The 12207-nt window shown below is 36.4% G+C and overlaps 1 protein-coding gene and 1 long non-coding RNA gene across 4 annotated transcripts in view; one reads left to right on the forward strand and one right to left on the reverse strand.

Moving 5' to 3' along the window:
- The window catches only part of LOC121232383 (polyadenylate-binding protein-interacting protein 1-like), a 24561-nt gene extending 13540 nt beyond the window's left edge, over positions 1 to 11021 (forward strand). For 2 of the 3 annotated variants that reach the window (XM_041121275.1, XM_041121273.1), the window contains 7 exons: positions 1217 to 1328; positions 2590 to 2715; positions 5989 to 6095; positions 7496 to 7613; positions 7748 to 7802; positions 8420 to 8513; positions 10503 to 11021. In XM_041121275.1, the coding sequence (XP_040977209.1) occupies positions 1217 to 1328; positions 2590 to 2715; positions 5989 to 6095; positions 7496 to 7613; positions 7748 to 7802; positions 8420 to 8513; positions 10503 to 10596 (706 nt within the window). In that variant the 3' untranslated portion in view covers positions 10597 to 11021. The remainder of the gene's footprint in view (positions 1 to 1216; positions 1329 to 2589; positions 2716 to 5988; positions 6096 to 7495; positions 7614 to 7747; positions 7803 to 8419; positions 8514 to 10502) is intronic. The other variant, XM_041121274.1, reaches the window with a different exon arrangement.
- LOC121232830 lies at positions 3923 to 5973 on the reverse strand. Its single transcript, XR_005931719.1, has 2 exons — positions 5035 to 5973; positions 3923 to 4459 (listed from the first exon to the last, which is right to left on the reverse strand). It is a non-coding gene; the product is annotated as an uncharacterized LOC121232830 (long non-coding RNA).
- Positions 11022 to 12207: the final 1186 nt, after the last annotated feature.

Raw genomic sequence — 12207 nt, forward strand, 5'->3', positions numbered from 1 at the left:
CTCAAAACGCGCGTATCACTCACCTAAAAGCTGAGGGCTCTCTCCCTCGAGGAGTTACCTCGGACGGTGCCCCGGCCCGAGGGGGAGTCCCCGACTGCAGACCCGCTGCTCCGAGGAGGACTGCCAACGTGTCCTCCGGCGGGACCCCGTTTATACCCCTGTTGAATCTGACCTGTGGTCATTTAATTCTATTGGCTAGGAGGGTCACCTCGGTGTACCTGGCGCATCTCGACTGGCCAGTTCAAATTTCAACCTGCAGCCTCCAGGGTTTCCTTCCCCTTCTCCCTTCCTGGAGAAGTTTTGTTTCCTGCTGGCAGGATCGGGGGGCGGGATGTACTGCCACACCAACCCAATAGATAACATTCCTTTTAGCACCCTGAAGCCATAAATTTAAAGTTGCTTATGTTTTTATTGCTAATATGGATGGAACTGGGGGGGAAGGAAGAGGGAGATAAACAAGCTAACAATATGAATACAGAGAACTCCTGTTTCTCAGCCCAAGTTTCTACTTCAAATTTTTTATTTTAACTCCTTAGATTTTTCAGTTTCTCAGGTATTTCTTAATCTATTACATAACCATTGAGAATACATTGGAGGTTGTCTTGCTTTCCTTTTTATTTCAAATATTTTTTAATTTGTTTTTGAACTGCTATGTAAATGTGTATATTTTTGACACCGTTGTTGAATACTAGAAAATTACCTCACTGCCATGTTATCTTAATCCTCAGCATTTGCATTTAAATTATGCATCACTGTCACTTAAAATGGTGGGATAAAGTATTTATCGAATAAGTGTAAAGGCATCTAAGACAATGTGGGCAGCACCCTGAAAGGGGGAAAATGTCTTTCAGAGTATACCTACTTTTTATTTCTGTTGATGTTTGGCTGCCTACGTTAAACTTCCTGGACCTATATTCTATTATATAAACTGTGTAACTGTCTTTTAGATGTTGCAATTTGCTCTATTTCATTTTGCTGTCTCAGATATCTCGGTGCTTGAAAACACAATCATGTAGTCATATGTATTCATCTAGAGGACAAAAATCCATGTTGTCTTTGCGAAGTCCTCTCGCTTCCTTCACAAATCATACTTCCTAGCATTCAGCATTTAACAGTTTTAATGGAGTGAATAAGTTCTTAGCATTCTACTAAATAAGTAACATTACATATGTTGGGATGTCTACAGATTATATGATTTTTGTTTTAATGTTTTCAGGTGTCGAACAGAATATGAAAACAGAGATGAAGCTGCCAAAGGAGATGAGACTACTCGAAAACAATTTCATGCCTTTGTGTTGTTCTTAGCTGAACTTTACCTTAACCTAGAGGTAAGAAGAAAGTTGTGTCAGATGGTTCTTCATTAATTTTTGTTGTGTTTAGGTAAACACTAAAATGGAATATCATTTGAGGTGTGTGGTTTTTGGTTTTTTTGGTTTTTTGTTTTTTTTTTTAAAGGGAGAGGGGAATAAAGTAGAAGAACTTTAGAACAGTTTCATTATAATGTGTGTCCAAGAAACAGACAAACAAAAAAAGACAAGATCATCAGAAGAGAAATGTATAAAGATAAAAAAAAAGTGTAAGAATTCATAAAAAGAACCAACCATAAACCACCTTTGGAATGAAGCTTTTGGTATTTTCTTTTGTCTGGTAAAACCACCAGATTACTACACTTAACCAACATAGGAAATGTTACAACCTAGCAGAAGCAGGTCAGGATCAATAACCCATCAAATGCTTGAGGAAGTATGGGAATCTTCAAAATGAGCAAATAAAAATGCAGACCTTTAAAGAGATTTCTTCTGAAGGTTGAGTCCTTGACTTATGCATGAAGCATGAAATCTTGTATTTAGATCAGGTTTTTGTATCTGATATGTACAGAAAAGTGTGTGTACACATAAAAATTCTTTGACTCTTATACCTGTGAGTTCAGTAAGTTCACTGACTGCTGTAGTGTCCTTAAAAATATATTTTTCACTGGATTATTTCAAAGATTTGATTTAAGCAGGCACTATAAAAATGTTCTGCTGGCATGAGGAAAGAAAACTCTCTGACTCTTCCATTTTTGTTCATAAGTGGGCCTTGAAATCTAACTTGCTAGAAGTAAAAAGGAAGCTTTCCAAAGGGTTTGGGGGAGGAGGAGTTGCCCAGTTTGGAGTATACTGTTTATTTTTAAACCATTTTCTATAATTTTTAAATATATAAAGAGTGCCTTCTAGAAGAAGCAAGCTACTCTACAGCTGTAGAGAATGTATAACATAGGATGGGAAAGAGCATAGGATTCTGAGAATTTGGGATGATGTGGACCTCTTGCCAGGCATTTTGCAGCTTTTCTTAGCAATTTATTAGCAAGGAAACAAAATGCTAGACAAGCATTGTTATGTATATGTCAGAATAGTAAGGATACTACTCAAAGTCTGTGTTCTATAATAGTTACGGTATTTGGCATATTCTTCCAACTGAAGAGTTCAACTATGTTAATCACAAACCAAATCATACAGCATTCGAGAGAGAAAATGTGACTAAATTAATTTCTAAAACTTAAGTCTTTTAAATATGGTTTGGTTTTGTTTTTTTAAATATATTTTGCAGATTAAAGGAACAAAGGGACAGGTAACGCGAGCAGAAATTCTTCAAGAAGGCCTTCGGCAATTACTAAATGTGCTCTTCTCTAATCCTGTGGATAATAATTTGATGTGTGCAGTGAAACTGCTGAAGGTGAGACAGTAGTTTTAAAAGAAGAAAAAAAAAAAAAAAAAGTTGGGTTTTTTTTTTTAAATATATCATCATAGTCCTGAATGAAAGAGGGAAGCTCATGAGCACTACTTGTTTATATAATTATATGTAGATCATAATATATTTTAAATGCAAATACTAAGATACTTTTTTTTTTTCTTCTTGAGTTTTTTTCATCTGGGATAAGTAAAAATAGAGTACATGACAGCTGACAGTGAACTGGTGGGGGGGAGAAAAAAATCAAGTGAAAGCCTATTTTTTTTTTGTGCCATAGGCTAGAATGGATTCCTGGGCCACAGATTCAAGATTCAGGCTAACAGAGGTAGCCACATCACACAATTCCTTCTGTAGGTCGGTGCTATAGTATGTGGTTAACAGCTCTAATTAAATGAAGTAATATGGAGAGGTTTCTAATTATGGGTAATTAGAAATTCAGAATTTATTAGGTAAAAGGAGGTGAAGGGAGTGTTTTGTCTCTTAATCAGTATGAACATTATCAGAGTTAAGCAACTGTCTGTCGTTCTTGGATGTCCAGCTCATATGCTTCCATGCCCTGCAAATGCTTTAATTGGATGCCTCAAAAGAGAAATGAGCAATGCATAAAGTCAGTGGGTTGTGCTTCTGGAACACATAAAGTGTAGGTGACAGTGTCTTATGAAAGTATTTCTTGTCAGAAAGATGAGAATTTTTGCATATCTAAATGAAGTGCTTGAAGATTGGGAAGAGAAAGTGGAGAGGCTTTGCCCTACTAGACAAGGAAAGGTATGCAGGGAGCATTCATTATGTTTCTTTTTGAGACAATGGATGTACCTTCATACCCTTTGGGAGCAGTGGAGGAAACAACTGCAAATGAGGAAATATTTATGGGGTTTTATGCATTACATCATTAGTGGAACAAGCTGTACTTTTTTTTTTTTTTTTTTGTAGTACCATTATGAAATTGAGCAAACAAAAAAAAAAAGTAACATACTACTCTAAAAGTAAAATGCAAGGCCATTTGTGTACATATAAGAGCAGTAGAACTGAAGCCAAGGTGCAAAGGAGTAAGCAGTCCCTTTAGCTCTCTTTTTGCCACTTCTGGTGTGGGAGAAAACTGTAACCAACTTGAATGAACGTGGGGTTTTGGGTACGTTCTCTGTTCTGAAGAACACTCAGCAGTTAGGGTTTATCGCTTGAGGTTTGTTTCTTCTTTTTGTGGCAAAATGTTCTTCATATCAGTTATTTCCTACTGTATTGTCTGCATCATTACTACTGTAGAAATATATGTCCATTCCAGAATAAAAGACAGTTTTGTGGGGTTTTTGTTTTGGGTTTTTTTGTGGGTGTGTTTTTTGTTAAGGTTTGGTTGGTTGGTTGGTTTTTTTTAATGCAAGTGTTTTCTGATGTCTCAAAGACACTCCAACATTTGTAGATAATCTGTAGCTAGACAGGGCTACCTCATGAAACCTTAGTTTCACTACTGAAGCAATAAATGTCTCCTGTTGTCCTTTCCATTTAATATAGTGATAGATACAGGGTTTTCACCTATTTGCTTTGCAATATATTTATTTTTAATTAAACCTTCTTGGTGCCGTTATCTAATTACCTAGTATCAAGGCAGGACCACAGTAGAAAACTGGGAATGTGAAACAAGTGCTGACCAAGATGCTTGCTTTTATCTTTGCGTTTTATTCCTTTGTATCATCAGATGCCATTCCAAGCATTTTTGGATCAGGTAATATTTATGCTGAGTTGTCGTGGTTTAACCCCAGCTAGCAAATAAGCACCACGCAGCCGCTCACTCACTCCCCCCACCCAGTGGGATGGGGGAGAGAATCAGGAAAAGAAGTAAAACTCGTGGGTTGAGATAAGAACGGTTTAATAGAACAGAAAAGAAGAAACTAATAATGATAACACTAATAAAACAACAATAGTAATAATAAAATGATTGGAATATACAAGTGATGCACAATGCAATTGCTCGCCACCCGCTGACTGATGCCCAGTTAGTCCCCGAGCAGCGATCCCCCCGCCCCCACTCCCCCCAGTTTATATACTAGACATGATGTCACATGGTATGGAATATCCCTTTGGCCAGTTTGGGTCAGCTGTCCTGGCTGTGTCCCCTCCCAACTTGTGCCCCTCCAGCCTTCTCGCTGGCTGGGCATGAGAAGCTGAAAAATCCTTGACTTTAGTCTAAACACTACTTAGCAACAACTGAAAACATCAGTGTTATCAACATTCTTCTCATACCAAACTCAAAAACAGCACTGTACCAGCTGCTAGGAAGACAATTAACTTTATCCCAGCTGAAACCAGGACATGAGTAGATCAGGAATTGCTATTAACTCTCACCTTAGTGGCAAACTAGTTTTTCCTAGTTTAACTCTTATCTCTTACTGTTCAATTATTGGGCAATGAAGTACCTATTCTTAACAGAAAAGGCTTTCATCCACAGCAGTTCTAGACTGTCTGCTGCTAAAGCGCTCTCAGCAGCAGCTTCAGTTTCACAGATTTTATGTATTTAAAACTCAGGCTGGCTTGGTCAGATAATTCTTGGCTCCTCTTATATACACCCAGATGAAGTTCTCTGGCATGTCTGATGCTAGGTATGTTGACTGAAGTCTTTTTAAAGCTTACTTAAACTATTGTTATTCTCGGGTAAGCCTGTGGCATTATTTGCAAAAATATGGTCTCTTTTTTTCATAGCACATACTTAAAGCAATTAAGATCTAATAAATGCTGTTAGTCTTTTCAAACAGGATTCAGAATGTTGCAATATTTCTGTGTCAACTTGACCCAAGTAACAGTATGGTTAAATGCAATCTCCGTGTCCCACTGATGCACAACTTCAGAAAGATGAAGAAGTGTGATGATTTTTCACAAGAAATCACTGCAATATTAAAAAAAAATAAATGGTTACATGTATACATTTTGTTGTAATGTGACTGTTTCACAGTGTAATTAAATCGCTGGAGAGTTGTTTCAAAATCGTGTTTCAAGACTGAAAGGAGGGAAGTGGCTATGAACTTCTAGGCAACATAAACGTTGGACAGAGTTACCATACTGTCTGTAGTCTAAAATAAACTATTTACAAGGTCTATTAATCTGTTTAGCAAAAAGATGTAGGAGATTGGGACCTTCAACCCTCAGGTAGTCACACAATGCATCTAAATGTTAGGGATTGTTACAGAATCTCTTCTGTTGACAGTTTCTTGAAGTTTTATAATTTGCTTTTAAAAAAAAATAAAAAAATTATTAATCCCTTGTCTTTAGTTGACAGGCTCAGTTTTAGAAGATGCCTGGAAAGAAAAAGGAAAGAATGATATGGAGGAAATGATTCAGAGAATTGAAAATGTTGTGTTGGATGCAAACTGTAGCAGGTGAGAAGATAAATTTATGTGCAGTGTTCTGTTTTTATACGAAACAGAACACCTTAAAAATCTTCAAGAATAATGAACAGGCCAAAACATTACCTTAAAAATTTTCATTTATGAAAAGTAAAGTGATGTTTGGGTCACTTCCCATGTAACAAAAAGTAATTTTCAATTGGGGGTGCGTGTGTTTGTTTAATTTTTGGTTTTGTTTATCTTTTACTAGAGATGCATCTTCCACTTAATGAGATGGTGGTGTGTGGTAGTTTGTTTAACCCTTTAGGTGTTGAAATCTCCCTTAAGTGCTTTAGGCTCTAAAAGCATGTATAAATAGAATAGTGGCAATATTTCATAGTTTATACTTTTAAAATCTGAATTTAACAGCATTAAATATAGTATACAAATCACTATAAATGTAAGGGCAAAATGGAATATGCTTTTTTTTTTTTTTTTTTTTTTTCCTCTGGAAAATGTACCTTTTTGGCAGGTTCTTACTACAGGCTGGAAAAGAATGAGTGGTTGGCTAATGTATTCTGCTTCTCAATTTGCAATCAACTGCGTGCATGAGGTTATCTTATTCTGCTGTATTTCATCCTCATTCTTGCAAGCTTACTAAAAACCTATAGAGGGTTCAAACACTGTGACCTGATCTCTTCCCATATGGAGGGAGGACAGCAGGTAGCTGGTAGCATCTGTTGGTTGTAATTTAGCTGCCTCCCAGGGAGGATGAGGAAAATCTTGCTTAAGGAACCAGAGAAAATAGATAGCACAAGCCCAAGGCTTCAAAGACACAGAAGCATGAACCTCTTTTAATAGAGGAAACAACTGAAGGTATTTTTAATTTATTTTTTTTTTTCCTTAATGAGACTCACTGAACTTTTCTCCATGGACTTGCTTAAAAGAAGAAAGCAATTTCTCTTATTTTAGGGATTAAATGGGTGGTGGCATCTAATGTATTGGAGACATTACTTTTCACTGTTGACTACAGAATTTCAATGTGATTTAGAGGGCTAAAGTTAGGAGCATAAATTAGATTATTAAAATACAATTTGAAGATCACCCCCTGTTTTCCTCAGTACTATCCTTTTATAAGAAAAGGATTTGTTCCTCAACTTGTGCTGCAGGTTTGGTATCTTGATTTAAAAACTATAGCAATTTCTATTTCATATGGACACCTTACTTTACCACAGAGGAAGCGGAGAGAGTGTTTTATAATTGAGAGGGATACACAGAGCATCTAGACTTGCAGGGAAAAAAAACCCTAACTCAAAATTATCTGCAGACTGGACCAAATTTTGTCCTTTTTGGAGCTTTTTTTGAGATTTAGCTATCTAGTATATGCAAGATATAGCCCAATTATTGCTTAGCACAAAACACACTAACTTTTGTGGAGCTTCTGTTTATTTCAGAGATGTAAAGCATATGCTTCTGAAACTAGTAGAACTACGATCAAGTAACTGGGGTAGAGTTCATGGAACTTCTCCACATACAGAAGCTACCCCTGAAAATGACCCAAACTATTTTATGGTAAGAATGTACTGACACTTCAGTTCCTTAATTAAATGTGAATTTAACTTGATTCATAGACAGTCACATTGCTGAAAGCTACAAACAGCTGCCTCTCTGAACACATATAACTTACTGTATAACTTTATTCTTAGAATGAACCAACGTTTTACACTTCTGATGGCGTTCCTTTCACTGCAGCAGATCCAGGTACATCACAAGCTTAGTATACCTGTCTTCTCAATCTTCTTTAAAAAGTTGTAATTAAGTTTATGTCCTGTTGAAGTACATAAAAAGTTGTTCTTAAAATATCTGAGACTCGTACAACTTAAAAGACGAAATTACGTCTGAATTCCTGGCTTTGTATAACACGTGCCTTATTCTGTATTAAAAGAAGGTAAATGTTTGAGACGGAGAATGTGCATTTGAGTTCATATAGTTCAGAAGAATTTGCACCATAGTCCTCAGCACTTGGTCTCTCCAGGAAGCCAGAAATCTTCAAGTCATCTTTTGTTTGTCCATTGTTAGTAGCAAAAGGGTTTGTTTCTTCCTTGGTTTCTTTGTTTTCTATAATCTGAGTGCAACATGGCATGACATCATTTGAGGGTAAAGACATCTGTGACTACCTTACAGTTCTCTGGGAAGATAGGTATCATTCTTAGAGGTTGATTGATGTCCTGAGAAAACACTGTAGCAGGAGTTTTTTCTAGAATATGTTTTATGCCATTTATGGCTTCATTAAATAGGCTATTTTCAAACTGTATAGATGTATGTTAATTTAGAGGACTAGTCTTATATATTACTTGGTCTCATTTTTACTATGCCAGATTACCAAGAAAAATACCAAGAGCTGCTTGAAAGAGAGGATTTGTTTCCAGATTATGAAGAAAATGGAACAGATTTATCGGGACCTGGAGATCAGTATGTTTTCTTTTTGAGTGATAGTTGTTGGGTTTTTTTAACACTAGTGCTATGTATTTATTCAAGTGTAAGTTGGTTTGTAATCAATCACATAAGTTTGAAACAAACTTTATATTTATCCAACTGAGTAGGGCAATTACATTTCAGATATTTTTGCACACGTGCAAACATTCTCTCTTCTGCACTTAAAAAAAATAAATTTGCAAGCAAAATGAAGCACCAGACCTTCAAGTGTTGGTAGTGAGGTAACCTGAATGAATTTGACTGATGTGCATACACATCCTAGCTAGAGATAATTACAAAATTTTCAGTGTCTTTGAGGGAGGCGGTTAAGTTTCTCTCCTCAGGATAAGTAGTATTCTCTCAATTAAATGGCTATTCAGTATTCCTGTAGAACAAGAAAAGCAACCTAATGGCAAAAGGGGAAGCAATAGATGGGAATATAATCTGACTTTCTGATACTGGTTTATAAGAATTTGATAGTAAACCAGTGAAAGAAATACAGTTTAAAAAAAATTGCTCTGAGCTTTGTACTCATCTGGTTGAAGGAGGACTTTCAGGTCATGATTTAATACCCAAAAACATTTTCAGTGTTGTGTTTATGTGTGATAAAAGTGCTGGTCTGGATTGATATTTTTGTTAGTAAATTAGAAAACTTCTAGATGGCACCTAGTTGAGGGGAGTTGCAGGAACTTTGGAAGATAAATTAGAGATGTCATCAGAAATCAACAAGCTCATACTGTGGAAAAAAACTACCCTCATGAACTGCTGTGCTTAGAACAAATTAAATGCAAAATGGAGACAGACAGCAGTTAAACACAGCAAATCTGAAGAGTGACATGTAGAAGATTGTGAGTCAACCTTCATGCAAGGTGACTGTGGAACCTTCTTTGTTGGAGGCTTAAGAAAAGCTTAGACAAATCTATCCTGATCCTCTGTCAGCTATTTCTCATGACTGACATCAGGGAGAAGGGTTCTATGTTGAGTTCCTTCTCAAGTCTATACTTCTACAGGAAAGGAGGAACAAATAAAATGTGTAGACTGTTTCTTTAATGCGCATGCCAATTCCCTTGTTTGGAACTAAGGCACAGAAGATGATAAACTGGGCACCTGAAACTAATGCACACTTTTTGAGAGTCAATAGCTGCTGACTTTTTTTAAGACTGTTTAGAATTATATACACTATCATGTTCAAGCTACAACTCCGTTGTCCTAGTTTATGGTGATGAACACTCCAGTTGGACCTAGAGAAAACAAGGAACACTCAAGTTACTTCCTAATAACTGTGAGGAGAAAGCAAGCTGTTAAGTGACCTCCATCACTTCCCAGCTTTATTTTGAAACTCTGTGGTAGTCTCCATTCTGCGCAATATTGATTATCATTAATGGGATCCAGTCTTTTCTCTGACCTAAATGAGACAGATCATTTCTGAAAGACTGGTTACCATGTAATAGAAGGTAATATAATGCAGATGCAAAAGGGAGGTGAACTAAGGTTGCCTTCTTTCATCTATCAACAAATAGGAATACAGGTTTTCTATATAAATATATTTTTCTGACTAGTGTGCAACCAAGACGGCTGATGCAGTATTTGAACTAGGATGTTAACCAACCAAAAATATGCTAATATGATGTTAATTATGTTTTTTGTAAATACATCAGTGCAAATGCATTATTAAATTTTTGAAAGCTTGTATTGCATTTTTCTATCATCTTGGAAACTATTTCTGTCTCAACCTGTGGACAGCATAAGATGATCTAAAATGGTGACAAACGCCGTAGCAATTTGTACATATCTGTGCTGCTTTGAGGTTTCTGTTTGTTTTCCTAGTACCCATAATTTTTTCTTCTTCATCCCCTTTTACTAAATGTCATAGTTAACTACTATTTATAAAGCTCTGTTTTATTCTTGACATCTACATAAATATTTCACCTATTTACTGTTTCTGAAAATCTGTACATAAATCTGATTTTTTTTTTTTTTTTTTAGGTATTTTCATGACCTTGATGACAAGATGGATCCAGAAATTGAAGAAGCATATGAAAAATTCTGTCTAGAATCAGAACATAAGAGAAAACAGTGAGATGTTACACATTAATGTTAGTTTATTAAACCAGTTTAGGTATGGTTAGAATACAGGGGGACACAAAACATTTGTACCAAAATAAGGAAGTTTAGTTTCTCCAAGTACTAACTAAAGTTATACAATTTCCATTTTGTTAAACAGCATCTGCCAAAAATTGTAAACTTATGCCCTGTAACTTAAAATGTTGTGTATATATCATAGTTTATTTTATGGACAGGTATATGAACAATGTTTTGGCTGCAATAAAATTGATTTTAAAAGTATAATAGAAATTAAAATTTAATGGGGAACTGTCCCAAAAAATTTCCGGAGGGGGGGGGAGAATAACTTGATCTAAATTTAATTGCTTGCTTGGTTTAGTATACATTAGGACTTATCCTTTTTACCATATACAAGATCTGGTATTTAATTTTATTTTTTTTTTTAAACTAAAGGAGCATATGATCCAAATATGGATTTTTTTTTAATTTTTTTTTTTCTGTAGATCACAATCATGAAATCATGAGAAGTGGTTTGTGAAGGGTTTGTTTTGTGTGTGTGTGTGTGTGTGTGGTGTTTTGTTTTTTTTCCTTTTCCTTCCTCTTTGTGGCAGTGTGCTTCCCCCCCCCCAACCTGACCTGCATTTCCCGTAACCCTGCTCAAGTGATAACCACCAGTGGCAGTCGTATCCGGCTCAAAGTGGATTCAGGGGACACAGATAACAACACAATAGACAAGGGCTAATTTGAGCAATGCACCCACCTAACCACAATGCTGGTCAATGTCTGACTCAAGCCAAATTTGGAAGAAACTAACACCTGTAGTCAGTATGCAAATATGACTGAGTCAATTATCTTACTCCATAAATAGTGGACAGCCCAGGGCCTGTTGAGCTCTCCTCCGTGGCAGTGGGATACATGCCAGGATCTTCCCTTGAGTTGGGATGCCTCTCGAGGTTGAGAGATTCCTTGCTGCAACAGGTTCTCAGTAAGTGATTAATAGCATGCTAAATTTTGAAAGCTAAGTGATATAAAGGATTGATTGTGCATATATAATCCTTTAGACTTAAACCGTTGACCAAGTCTGGGACTAGGAGTGGATCTAGGAGACTCCTCTCTGAGAAGGAGTTTAGAACGCAAGAGGATCCATTCTGAACCTCGTGACTCAACGGGAGGATTTCCCCAACAGTTTTGTCTGACCCTGTCCTCTGTGCAGTAAATATCAAGTGAACCTTGCCATCGAATCTTGTTAAACCACTGTCGCATTTACTATCAAACTTTGTTAAATCGCTGTTTTATATCAATAAACATATTGCTACTTCTCATGAGTGAAGTGCGTCACTCCATCTGCGACACTTCTAAAACACACGAGTGAGGTCTGGACTCTTTCCTGGAATAAACATGTTATATGTTGATATGTGAAAAAGCCAGCAGTATTTTGGAAGTTGGGTGCTTTCAAGACCTTTGGTTCAGGTAAGCTTATTTTCAACTTTTACAAGCAAAAACTATCCTTTAATTTGCTGTGTTCTTCAAGACTACATGAATATAGTTATGTTTTAACCCATGCTTCTCCAAGAGTATGTGCAGTGCTTGATATATTTTTTTAAGGTATCTAACATGTCTAACCTTC

Source organism: Aquila chrysaetos, chromosome W, assembly GCF_900496995.4.
Source record: "Aquila chrysaetos chrysaetos chromosome W, bAquChr1.4, whole genome shotgun sequence".
Classification (NCBI taxonomy): Eukaryota; Metazoa; Chordata; class Aves; order Accipitriformes; family Accipitridae; genus Aquila; species Aquila chrysaetos.